This window comes from Dasypus novemcinctus, chromosome 9 (assembly GCF_030445035.2).
Source record: "Dasypus novemcinctus isolate mDasNov1 chromosome 9, mDasNov1.1.hap2, whole genome shotgun sequence".
Lineage (NCBI taxonomy): Eukaryota > Metazoa > Chordata > Mammalia > Cingulata > Dasypodidae > Dasypus > Dasypus novemcinctus.
In genome coordinates, this window is record NC_080681.1 from 77,001,187 (window position 1) to 77,013,791 (window position 12,605).

Consider the following 12,605-nt stretch of genomic DNA (forward strand, 5'->3'; position numbering starts at 1 on the left):
TTCAGTTGAGATGATTTTTTTCTGTGTCATAATTGCCTGTCTGAATGTTATCACTGCATATGTTGGAGTTGAGTTGCTTGCAAAAAGTTTTTATTTTTTCACAGTTAATTTTTAAAGTTCATTATGTTTAATTTTTAGAATGTTATTCCTTTAGGGTTTTATATATTGAAATTGTGTTTTATCTATAATATTGTTTAATTATATTCTCAGAATAAATTCAGTTAGAACAAAGTTGTTAGTTACTGAGTTGTGTATTTTACATTTAGGTAGTTGAAGTTTTAGATCAGCTCATCTTGTCGTGTGGTTTATGTATTAACTTGGGAGAGAAGAGAGTTAATGAAATTTGTAAACTATATTACTAAACCTTAGCTTAAAAAGACATTCTCAAGACCACAACTTCAGCAGTCTTAAAATTAACAATATTTAGGAATACAAATTTTGAAACACCGAAGCAAATTAAAATGACCTTGCTAGTAGTGTTGCTTAGAATCTGTTCTCAAAGGCATTCAAGTAGTGTTTGAATACTGTTTTGCGCACTTAGGATTCGAGTGATAAGTTTGAATGTTTTTGTTAGTTGTTACAGAGTGATGTGGTTTTATGAGGTTAATTTTTTTTAAATTTCATTGGTGTGGCTTATATTAAAGAGGAAAAAAAATTAGAATATGTACTGAGATCTGTTTCTCTCTGATTTGTTTCTTAAGACTTGTTTTCCTTTTTTTCTGGTAAACTAGAAAACATTGCTGTCTGAATCAAGTTCTCAGTCTTCAAAATCCCCATCTCTTTCTGCAAAGCAGCAGCATCAGCCTAGTGCCAGCTCAATTTTAGAAAGTCTGTTTCGGTCTTTTGCTCCAGGAATGTCCACCTTCAGAGTGCTCTACAACTTAGAAGTAAGAAACATAATCTCTCTTCATTTTTGTTTGACAGAACCATTTTGATTTGTAGATTGATGCTTTTGGAAGTCAAAAATAAGTAAACAGGTTTCTGTTATGCTCTGTTAAAAGGTTAGTTTTTAAAAAGTGGGAAAAAAGAATATAAATTGAAACTTTTTGTGTTTGAAAATGCTTAATATTTTTCAATTCATACCTATGTACATTACAAAATACTTTCAAAGTGGCATCTAATTTAATAATAGAAACCTTGCATATTAAATGTGTGACAGTTTTGCACATTCTGCATAGTATGACTTAATAACCCATAGTTTTCTTACTATTAAATGCATCCTAATTTTTTAAAAAGACCTTATAATTTGTTGGCATTAATTAAGCTGTAAGGAATTTGTTGGTCAGCACGTTAACATTTTTATTTCAAGGTAAAAATAGAAAAGCTGTTCAAAGAATTTGAGCAAAAAATAATGCTTTTATTACCCTCGACCCACTCGATCTCCCCTCACTCCCCAACCACCAAAGTAGCTTTAGGCTACTAGACTTAGTTATCCAGTAAACATTTACTGATTGTTTCCTGTCTACAAATTGTTGTGGTTGTTAAAGGGTCAGAGTTGAAAAGACAAGGTAATAAGGTAATTGCTCAAAGATCTTATTTGTAAGACCTATGGGAGCCTGGCTATACTGACTGAGTCTGGAAAGTGAAGCATAACCGAAGTATCATGGGAGCAGTTCCACATAATTGGTAAGAGGTTAACTGCTTCTGCATTTTTTCCTGAGTTTTATTTTATCTGACAGTCTAATTTGGAGTATATAATTACATTCATTCATTTTTCTGCTCCATTGTTGCTTATACGTTCAAGATGTTAAACTTTCATATTTGCCTTAAAGTAATCATTTCTGGTGGGGGGTGGGAATGTGTTGGGTTCAAAAAGAGAAAATATTTAGCAAATAAATGAGCCATTTAAAAATAAGGCACATCCTTATTTAATGTGGAGCTTTAAAAATATATGCAATATTACAAAATAGAAAATTCCTGGGGAGCAGGTGTAGCTCAGTGGTTGAACACTTGCTTCCCATATATGAGATCCCAGGTTCAATCCCTGGTACCTCCTGAAAAAAAAGAAAATTGCCTAGAAATTTTTGGCCAATTTAAGCTTATAGAATTTGCATCTTGCAATTACTGCAATTACTGCCCCATTTGTCATTTGCTTTTAAATCTCAAAAAAGGTAAGATATAATTCTTAACCATCCACATTTGAAAACACCTAGAAAAATAGAATGATCCAGTCATGGGGCTAGCTTGTCATCAGCTACCTAGATTGCATTATCTTAAAGCCAAATTACTATAATAGTTTAAGTAAAATATATCCAGTATAATTTTAGGACCTTTAAATAACTGCGAATTCCTTGGTTAAGTTGTCTTTTGTTTTAGACATACATAACATTTGGGAAATCTAATGCTCCCCAGAGCACTTATTTTTGCTATTATCTGAAAGGTTAATTTCCTTGCCTTTTTAGGAGGTACTAGGGATTGAACTGGGGACCTCGTACGTGGGAAGCAGGTGCTCAACCACTGACCTACATCTCCTCCCCAATTTCCTTGCATTTTGATCTTTAACTTAGGTTTACCTACTTGGGGATTTCAAAGCAAATATTCCAAAGTCCCATTCCTTTGAAGAAACGTGTCATATTCACAGAATTGTTGTACATTAAGTATGGGGAATATGCACTCGTGGATGAAAGGCCAGCAGCTCTTCAGGAAAGATTCCCATTCTCCCATATAGTACTCATAGTCTGAGGCTGATGAGCCTTTCCCCAAAAAGCAACCTAGGAAAAGCGCATCATAAAAGCAAAAAAGATATCGCATTAAAATTGTAAGCTTGTAAAAGCTCTAGGTTCATGGAAGCAGATTTTTTATAACAGAAGCCGATCTTTAACTATATCTAGTTTAAAATTTTAGAGAACTAGGGAAGTAGTTTTGTTTTTTTAAGTCATAAGTAAATGAGCAGTTATTTTCAAATGAACAGGTTTTTGTGCCAGTGCTTGTACTAAACATTTTTATTTATTTTTTTAATTTCTCCCCTCTTTCCCCCACCCCGTTGTCTGTTCTTTGTTGTGTGTTCTTCTGTGTCTGCTTGCATTGTCAGCAGCACCAGGGATCTGCGTCTCTTTTTGTTGCGTCATCTTGCTGCATTAGCCCTCAGTGTGTGCAGTGCCACTCCTGGGCAAGCTGCACTTTTTTTGCGCTGGGTGGCTCTCCTTACGGGGTACACTCCTTGAGCATGGGGCTCCCCTACGCAGGGAACACCCCTGCGTGGCATGGCACTCCTTAGACACATCAGCACTGTGCATGGGCCGGGTCACCACACGGGCCAGTAGGCCCTGGGTTTGAACCATGGACCTCCCATATGGTAGGCAGACGCTCTATCAGTTGAGTCAAATCTGCTTCCCCGTACTAATCATAAGTTCTGTTTAATCCGTTCGTTCCTCTGAGGTGGAAATTTTATCCCCATTTTGCTGATGTAAATACTGAGGCAAAAGGGGAAATTACATGCCTAAGGTCTCTTAGCTACTAAGTGATAAAACTGAAATGTGAACTAGATTTGTATTTTTAGACTACATTATGTTTATATGAAATAATTCTCATCCTTATCCAAATATTTAGGTAAACTTTCCTTTAGGTAGGAAAGGCACTGGCACCAAAGGGACTTGGACAATATGTCAGACACACCTGGATTTGAATTCTAGTCAAATAACTTTGGGTGGAAAGTCCATTTAACCTCTCAAGTGTCATCATTTCCCTCACCTATAAAGTAAAATGTACATGTCATGCACAGGTAGACTAAGAGTTAAGTACCTCATCTTAGCCTCGTCTCATGCTTAGCATTTGCTGAGCATTGTAAATTCCTAATAAATAGGAGTTAGACTAAAGTCATTATTAGAGCACACATATAGCATTGTTGATATATGGGCTTTTTTTTTTTTAATACAACTTCAGTTTATAGACTTCAAGAACACATCTAGCATATCTGTTAGATGTAAAGTTATCTGTTCTTATCTAAGCTTAAGGGTCGTGGAAAGAAAGCACCCCAGCTTTCTTCTGAATAAGAAAATTCGTAATGCAAAGTAAATAGAATTTGGAAAATGTGATCACTTTCATTGTGAAACATCATCCCCTTCACTGAGGAAAAAATGAACATCATGACAACATTTAAAGAGATTCTGACTCAGGTTGTCTGAATGTTTTACTTAATTTCTGATAAAAATGTTGGACAATTTATTGTGCTTTTCTTTTTCCTAGGTTCTAAGCTCCAAACTCATGCCTACAGCTGATGATGACATGGCAAGAAGCTGTGCAAAATCCTTTTGTGAGAATTTCCTCAAAGCAGGAGGCTTAAGGTTAGAGTTTCAATATAATGTTATATGAATTGCTAAAAGCGAATATAGTTATTTTAGTTAATTTCTTCCAGAAAGTTTTACTTATTCCTATAAGCTATTACATGAAGCATATGAGAATTATAATGAGAAGGAGTTGTTTCCAAACCTTTAGAATATTTTAATTCGTTTTATGACTTTTAATTATTTGAAAAACTTACAGAAGCAAGTCTCTTTCCTCTCTGGTAGTAGAGGAAGTTCTCAAAAAGAATTGAGGTGAGAGCACTATATCTGTCTCTTTTAGTTCCCACATGAGTTTAGATAAGGTAAATTTGATTCCCCAGTTATCCAAATTGTGTAAGGCATTCTGCTTAGTACTGGAGATATAAAGATATATTAAGTATTATCCCTGCCCTTGAGATACTCATGATTTAACAAAGAAGAAAAAAAATCTGCTAACCATATGATGAGCATTACAATAGAGACATATAAAAGTGTTTGGATAGAGGGTTAAAAAAAAAAGCCATCATTAAATTTGATTGGGGTAGTAAGGTTAGGAAATGCTTCAGAGGAAGTGACATTTGCGCTAGGTATTAAGAAATGAAATAAAAATAGAATGAAAAGGGCATTTGGAGGTGGGGTAGGGATGAGGAGGGGAGCAGAATGAGTAAAAGCACAATATTATATGGCCTGTCCTGGGAACTGTATTGCCTGGTGAAACTAGAGCAAAGGAGAAAGGAGAAAAATATGTAAGGAAGGGGGGGTCATACTGAGGAATTTGTACATTATCTTGTAGGCCATGGAAAAACAGGAAGTTTCTAAACACGGTATTATCTAGAACAATATCTCTGGCAGCAGTGTCAATGAATAGAAGTGGGAGAGATTGGAGGCAGAAGAACTGACAAGAACTGTGCCAGTGGTCCAGAAAAGAGATGACAGGTCTTTATTGAGGACAGTGGCATGATGCCATTTATAAGGTTTAATAACCAGTCTTGATGAGTAGTTAGATGTAGTGTTGGGATACTTATTGTAGAAAGCTACAGTTCCTAGCTTGGAAGAGCAGGTGAGTGGTGAATCTTCAGTGAATAAGGAAAATCTTCCAAGTTTGGGGGTATGGAGGAAACAGGAAGGCACTAGGTTTGAGGAACGCTATGCATCCTGTGAAGTGGGCGACTTGGATATGGTGCTCAGAAGAGAAGTGGAGATTGACATTAGAGCTTTGGGAGAGGCATCCTGTATAAGTAAAGCCGTTATGGCATTAGCCAGCTGGCAAAGAGTAGAGTACTAGGTGTAAGGTAGGGAAGTAGAATCAGTAAGTAGAAATCTCTCTCTAAGATGCATGAGGAAAGGGGGATGACGGCAGCTTGAAGGGAAGAATAACTGGGGGAAACGTTTGCTTTTCTGTTTTGATTTGAGATCATAGAAGACTTGGTTCTCCTTTAGGTTGACTAGAGGGGCTTGATGAAGAAGTGAGTAAAGGTGAAAGATAAGTGGTGGTTAGCCCCATCTAGATTTGCCCTAGAAGAGAGTAGGCATGCCATTTCCTCTGAGCTGAGAAGAAGTAAAAGCCAGTTTGAGGCTTGAGCAAAAGATAGTTGAAGGAATTCCTGTTTGGAGATCTTGAGGGGAAAAAGGAAGTTAGGTTGGGACCTTGAAGTAAAGGGGATGTAATACAGGGAAATGGGAGCTAAAGTCCAAGCACACATCTACAGTTTTATTCTTCATTTGATATTGTAAAGGTGTTCTTAACAAAAACTCATTTCAAATTACTCAGCCAATTAAAGAGCAATGGTTATAAAGATATTACGTCGGTTAATTCAAGTGCCAGGCATTGTCCTAGGGATGGGAACAGAATAATATTGACTAGATTAGACAAAAATCCATCCATGTACTCATGAAGCTTACAGTCTAGAGGAAGAGATAAACAATAAACAAATAAGTAAAAGTATGTGTTAGATGGTTATAAGACCGTAGAGAGCAATAAAACAAGGAAGGAGGAATGGGGAGGGTTGTGATTTTTAATACGGTCATCATGGAAAGCTGCACTGAGTAGGTGACATTTTACAAAGACCTGAAAGAGGTGAGGGAATGATACATGGAGATGCGTGGGAGAAAGCTTTGCAGAGGGAGCAGTGCATAACCCCTGTGATGAGGACTTAACCTGGTGTGTTTGGAGACCAGCAGGAGGCCAGCGTGAGGGCATAGTGAGTGAGGCAGAGAGTATTGGGGCAGGAGGTTAGAGAGGTCCCAGGGGTCTTACATATCTTTGTAGGTTACTGCGAAGGCTCCACCTTTTCCTCTGAAGGAAATAGGAAGCTATTGGAGGGTTTTGTGCAGAGCAGTGTCATAATCTGATTTACACTTTAAAAGGATCACTCTGGTTGAACTTGAGAGAATAGACTTGGAAGTCCATAGAGTGGAAGCCTATAGGCCAAGTAGGAGGCTTTTGTAGTAATAAGGTTGTAGTGGATTTGGTAAGAAACAAGCTTGATTGAATCTGCCAGTTCTGGATATATTTTTGAGTTGATAGGTCTAGTACTGAGAGAGCAGTTTTTCAGTGAACTCAAACCAGTTATTGAGAAGGGGAGCTATTTAAATACTCTATCTTGGGTATCTTTTTGGCCAGCCAAAGTATAATTCTAAAATGGACCAGGAGGAGGATTATAGATATCATAAGAAGTAATTGTGATAGAAACCTGTATGGCCCATTTTTATATAAGGTTCTTGTAGAAACCCTATGTAATTGAGTACATTTATGAGTAGTTAAATTACTTGTGGAAATTTTCCTGTGAAAGGAATAGAGCACTTTAATATCCAGACGTTTTTCTTTTCTTTTAAGTTTGGTCGTAAATGTCATGCAGAGGGATTCCATCCCATCAGAAGTTGACTATGAAACAAGGCAGGGTGTCTATTCCATCTGTCTGCAACTTGCAAGGTATGTAAATATATTGCATTAGTTTCATAAGGCAATACTTGCCTTTATCTTCTTCCCAAACCCCATCATTTAAAATAGTGTGAAACGACCTTGCATAAGCCAACTTTTTTATTTCATTTTAAGATTTTTACTTGTCGGACAAACAATGCCCACCTTATTAGATGAAGATCTTACAAAAGATGGCATAGAAGCACTTTCTTCTCGCCCATTCCGAAATGTCAGCCGGCAGACAAGCAGGCAGATGTCCTTATGTGGGACCCCAGAAAAGTCATCCTACCGACAGTTGTCAGTATCTGATAGGTCTTCTATTAGGGTTGAGGAAATCATCCCTGCTGCACGAGTTGCAATACAAGTAAGTGATTTGTATTCATGTAATATTAAGTGCCTCTTCTTTAGAAGGCACTGATTGACGGGAAAAGGGTGCTGTGCAGATATAAAATGATTTAGACATAAATATTGCCTTCAGAGAACTCAAGATGAGTAAGAGAATGCTAGTGCGGAAATAACTTATGATTCAAGGTAGACAGAATCGAGTGGTATAGGAGAGCTACAAAGGTATGCATGCTGTGGGCCATAAAAGGAAGTAGAATTATTGCCTTTACCTGTGCCTACCATAGATGCTTTTGTGTAGGAGGTAGCATTTAAGCTAAGCCTTGAAGAATAGATATGCAGAGATAATTATTTGGAGAGTTGGAGAAAGGAAAGTTGTTCAAGCAAAAGAGAAGGGTGTGAACAAAATTAGGACAAAGCCAGAGCTAAGTAAGAGAGGTCACAGTCATTCTCATAGGCCAATATGTATTATGTGGAAAGGAGGAAATAGGCAAGCTAAAATCAGTAAAGGGTTATTTGAGGCCAGATCATGGAGATCAGAGTCTGTTTTCTAGGTAATAGAGAGATACTAGAAGTCTTTGAACAATATGGTAGTGTGAAGAAGGCTGTGCTTCTGGAAGATCTTTGAGGGGAAAGAGTTACAAAATTGAGTAATTAGGTTATAGAAGTCAAAGGAGTGTCCTCAAGTACTGCTTTTTTCTTGTAACATTCTTTCCTTTCTTCTTTAGACAATGGAAGTAAATGATTTCACTTCTACTGTGGCTTGCTTCATGAGACTGTCCTGGGCTGCAGCTGCGGGCCGACTTGACCTTGTTGGGAGTAGCCAACCAATTAAAGAAAGTAATTCTTTGTTTCCTGCTGGAATTCGAAACAGACTCAGCAGTTCAGGTATTGACCAGGAAAAGTAATTACATCATTGGACAGAAAACATCTATGTATATTGGTTTGTCAAAAACACAAGAAAGAGCAATCCTTTTCTCTTGCTTTGGAGCCTGAAAAAAACTCTTCCATCTGTATGCTCAAGATTTGTACACATTACTGTTTGTCATACTTTGTTTAAGAACAAAAGTGTTTATAAATACATAGAATAAGTGGGGAAACCAAATCAAGCAGAGTTTTTAGCATGGTTGAATATAAATGCTGTCATGAGTCAAATAATTGTGGCTGTAATGGCAGTTTCATCTAGAATTGCTACCAGGAAAGCAGTTTTTTCTTGGTTTGGCTGATTTTCTTTTAGGCCTTCCTAGCTTTATTTATCAGCTTAATTGGATTTTCCTGCTCAATCTACATAGTTATAAATTCCTCAATCATAAAGTTTTTAAAACATGATATACTTACAGTCAAGTACAGAAGCATACATATACAGGATTTTTACATACCTGCAATCCATCTAGATCAAGATACAAGATAGGAAACATTCCCAATACCCCAGAAAAACTCCGTTGTTCCCCCAAAATTATACTAGTCTCAACTTTTATCACCTTAGATTAGTTTGCCTGGTAAATCACATTTTTGGGGCCTCCAAATGTGTTTTAAATATAAAGCAGCTGTGGTGTTTCAAATAAAGGGATTAAATCGCTCGTATTCTTAGAATAAAGTGCCTTCTTGAACTATTTTATTTCACGTGAAGATTCTGAAACACATTAAAAGGATATTAGGTAGCATGGATTATAGTGTACATTGTAGTTTATACTCTCTCCCAGTCCGTTCAGTGGGTTTTGGCAGGATATATGATGTCCTGCATCTGTACCTGCAATGTCTATTCAGGACAACTCCACGTCCTGAAAATGCCCCCATATCACACCTCTTCTTCCCTTTCTCTGCCTTCAGCAACTCCTGAGGCCACTGTCTCCCCATCAGTGATACAGTTTCTTCCATTGCTAGAGTCACAATAATTCTATAGTAGAATACCAGTAAGTCTACTCTCTTCTATTTTATTCCTCCATCCTAAGGACCCTGGGATGACGATGCCCACTCTTCCTCTAACTCAAGAGGGGGCTTAGATCCCACATGGCTGATGAATGGAATTCTGCTTGCAGTTGTAGACTCTTTGTTCCCTGGTGTTGTGGTTGACCATCCCCACTTCCCTAGTGTAAACTACAAATGCAGTGAATGTGTCACACTGATGAAAGAATTTGGTGATGTGGGAGGAGTAGAGATGGGGTGGGGAGTGGAGGTATATGGGATCCTCTTATATTTTTTGATGTAACATTTTGTATGATCTATGTATCTTTAAAAAAATTTGTTTAATCTATTAATAAAGAATAATTTTTTAAAAAGAGATATTAGAGGGAAGTGAATGTGGCACAAGCCTGCTTCCCACATGGGAGGTCCAGAGGTTGGTTCCTGTTGCCTCCTAAAAACAAACAACAAGCAAAACAAACAAAAAACAACTCAAGGGGATCCAGTGTGGCTCAGTGATTGAGCTTTGGCTTCCCACATATGAGGTCCCAGGTTCAATCCCCAGTACCTCCTAAAACAAAAAGGATATTAGAACATTGCACAGTTCCTGTAGGATCCACAGTAAACTTCTGCCTACCTATTTTTAGGAAGCAATTGCAGCTCTGGAAGTGAAGGAGAACCAGTCGCCCTGCATGCAGGAATATGTGTTCGACAACAGTCCGTATCCACCAAAGACTCACTGATTGCCGGCGAGGCTTTGTCTCTTCTTGTTACGTGCCTACAGCTTCGGAGCCAGCAGCTGGGTATGTAAGAGGTTTGCTTATGATTAATCATTCTTAGGAAAAGGCCAGGTTTCTGTTGAAAATGCTTTATATTTCCACATAGATAAGATCATATTAATTTCATAGAAATGAAAATGGGGGAAGTTGACATGGAGTAGGTAAGTATAGTCCTAGAGTAATTAAATTCTGAACAAGTCTTTACTGAGCACTTTTTGTTCCAAGTACCCTGGTAGGTGCTACAAAGACAGTGTGTTTCTTCCAGTTGAGGAGTGGTAAGTTGAGGTAGTAACCCAAATTTACTGGTTCATAAATTATAGAATTAGAGTTATATATCAGTTCCTAAACTGATAGTGACTCCAGGATTAAAAATTATAAAATTTAAGATTACCCCTTCACCTTTATTGGTGACTTTGGCAAACTGGGGCTATTTCTAATTGTTCTTTTAACAATAGAATCCTGTAGGTCTCAGGCCCTCATCTTCTATTCTTTATCTACACTCAGTCTTGTGGTGGATCTCATCCAGTTTCATGGCCTTAAATTCTGTCTGTATGCTGATGACTCCTAAATTTGGATCTACAGCTTGGACCTCTCCCCTGATTATCTTCACTTGGATATCAAATGGACATCCCAAACTTAACATGTCCAGAAGTGAGCTACTCATCTTACCCATATTACCCAAAAATGTTCCCAACTTAGTTAATGGCAGTTTCATTCTTCCAGTTGCTCTGGCCAAAATCCTTGGCGTCATCCTTGATTTCTTCTTTTTCATATCCTACTTCAAATCTGTCAGCACATCCTTCTTCAAACTATATGAGATTCCACCCCCTCGCTGTTAGTGCCCTTCTGATTTGCCATCGTCTCTTTGTTAGGTTATAGCAATAGTGCCCTAACTAATTTCTCAGCCTCTGCCCTTGTAGTTTATTCTCCACACAGTAACCAGAATGGACCTTTAAAATTTAAGTCAGGGGAAGCGGACTTGGCCCAATGGATAGGGCATCCGCCCACCACATGGGAGGTCCGCGGTTCAAGCCCTGGGCCTCCTTGACCTGTGTGGAGCTGACCCATATGCAGTGCTGATACACGCAAGGAGTGCCCTGCCACGCAGGGGTGTCCCCCATGTAGGGGTGTCTCTATGCGCAAGGAGTGTGCCCCGTAAGGGGAGCTGCCCAGCACAAAAGAAAGTGCAACCTGCCCAAGAATGGCACCACACACACGGAGAGCTGACAACAAGATGACACAAAAAAAACACAGATTCCCGGTGCTGCTGATAAGGATAGAAGTGGTCACAGAAGAACACACAGCAAATGGACACAGAGAACAGACAACGGGGGGGGGGCAAATAAAATATAAAATTTAAGTCAGATTACACCACTTCTCTGTTCAAGCCTTTCAGTGGCTTCTCAGTTCACACAGAGTGAAGGTCAAGTCTTTACCAAGACCCTAAGGCCAGACACAGCCCATCCCGTTGGTACCTCTGTGCTTTCTCTCTTCCCCACTCTCCCTCTCATCACTTTGTTTCAGCCAACTTGGCCTTGCTCTTTGTTCCCCCAGCATTCCAGGCACATTCTTGTTCAGGGCCCTTGCACTGGGAATTCCCTCTTTCTGGTCTTTTTTTTCCCCATACACCCACATGGCTCTTTCTTATATCTGACAAGTCTTTGCTTAAGTGTCACCTTCTTAGTGAGATATTTCCGAGCACCTATATTTTTAAAAAATTACAACCATCTCCTCTCAACCCTGTACTACCCAAATCCCTCATTTATTTTTTTCTATAGCACTTAGCACTTTATAATATACAATGTAATTTATTTATTTGTCATTTCTATTGTCATCATTCCCTCCCCAAATAGATTGGAAGTTCCAGGAGGGCAGAGACTTTTGTCCATTTTGTTCCCTTCTAAATTTCCAGCACCCAAGCACTTCCTGATATGTAGTAGGCCTCAATAAATAATTCAGAAATGAAATCTTAGCAACTCCACTTTTAAAAATTGTACCGTAGAGGCCCTACTCCTAAGCTGTCATTACTGATTCCGACTGCCTGTTGTGTAGAATTGGCCATCATTCTGTATTTAGAATAACATCCAAACTAATCACATAGTTCAGAGAGGCAAAGATAACATTAAAAGCTAAACTTTAAATGGAACTTTACAATAGTGTCCAAAATTACTTACTTTAGACAAGAGTGCTTTTGAAGATTTTATATTAAAAGTATGTCATTATGAAATGTTTTTGAGCATGTAATATGCTCTCAGTTCAATGATCCTAGAATTAATTTTTTAGAGATATTTTCAAATCGAGATGAAAAAAATTGTAGCTTTCCTCCCAACTTGTCTTTTATCATTTTGTAAGTTTATTTTAGGATATGTTTTATAGCTCACAAGTTTTGGTAGTTGTTTA

General features: G+C 38.1%; 1 protein-coding gene across 1 annotated transcript in view; it reads left to right on the forward strand.

Moving 5' to 3' along the window:
* USP24 (ubiquitin specific peptidase 24) overlaps positions 1-12,605 on the forward strand; it is a 149,374-nt gene that overhangs the window by 82,545 nt on the left and 54,224 nt on the right. The window contains exons 31-36 of the mRNA XM_058303514.1: positions 732-887; positions 4,186-4,283; positions 7,099-7,194; positions 7,318-7,546; positions 8,253-8,412; positions 10,074-10,229. Of these exons, the coding sequence (XP_058159497.1) occupies positions 732-887; positions 4,186-4,283; positions 7,099-7,194; positions 7,318-7,546; positions 8,253-8,412; positions 10,074-10,229 (895 nt within the window). The remainder of the gene's footprint in view (positions 1-731; positions 888-4,185; positions 4,284-7,098; positions 7,195-7,317; positions 7,547-8,252; positions 8,413-10,073; positions 10,230-12,605) is intronic.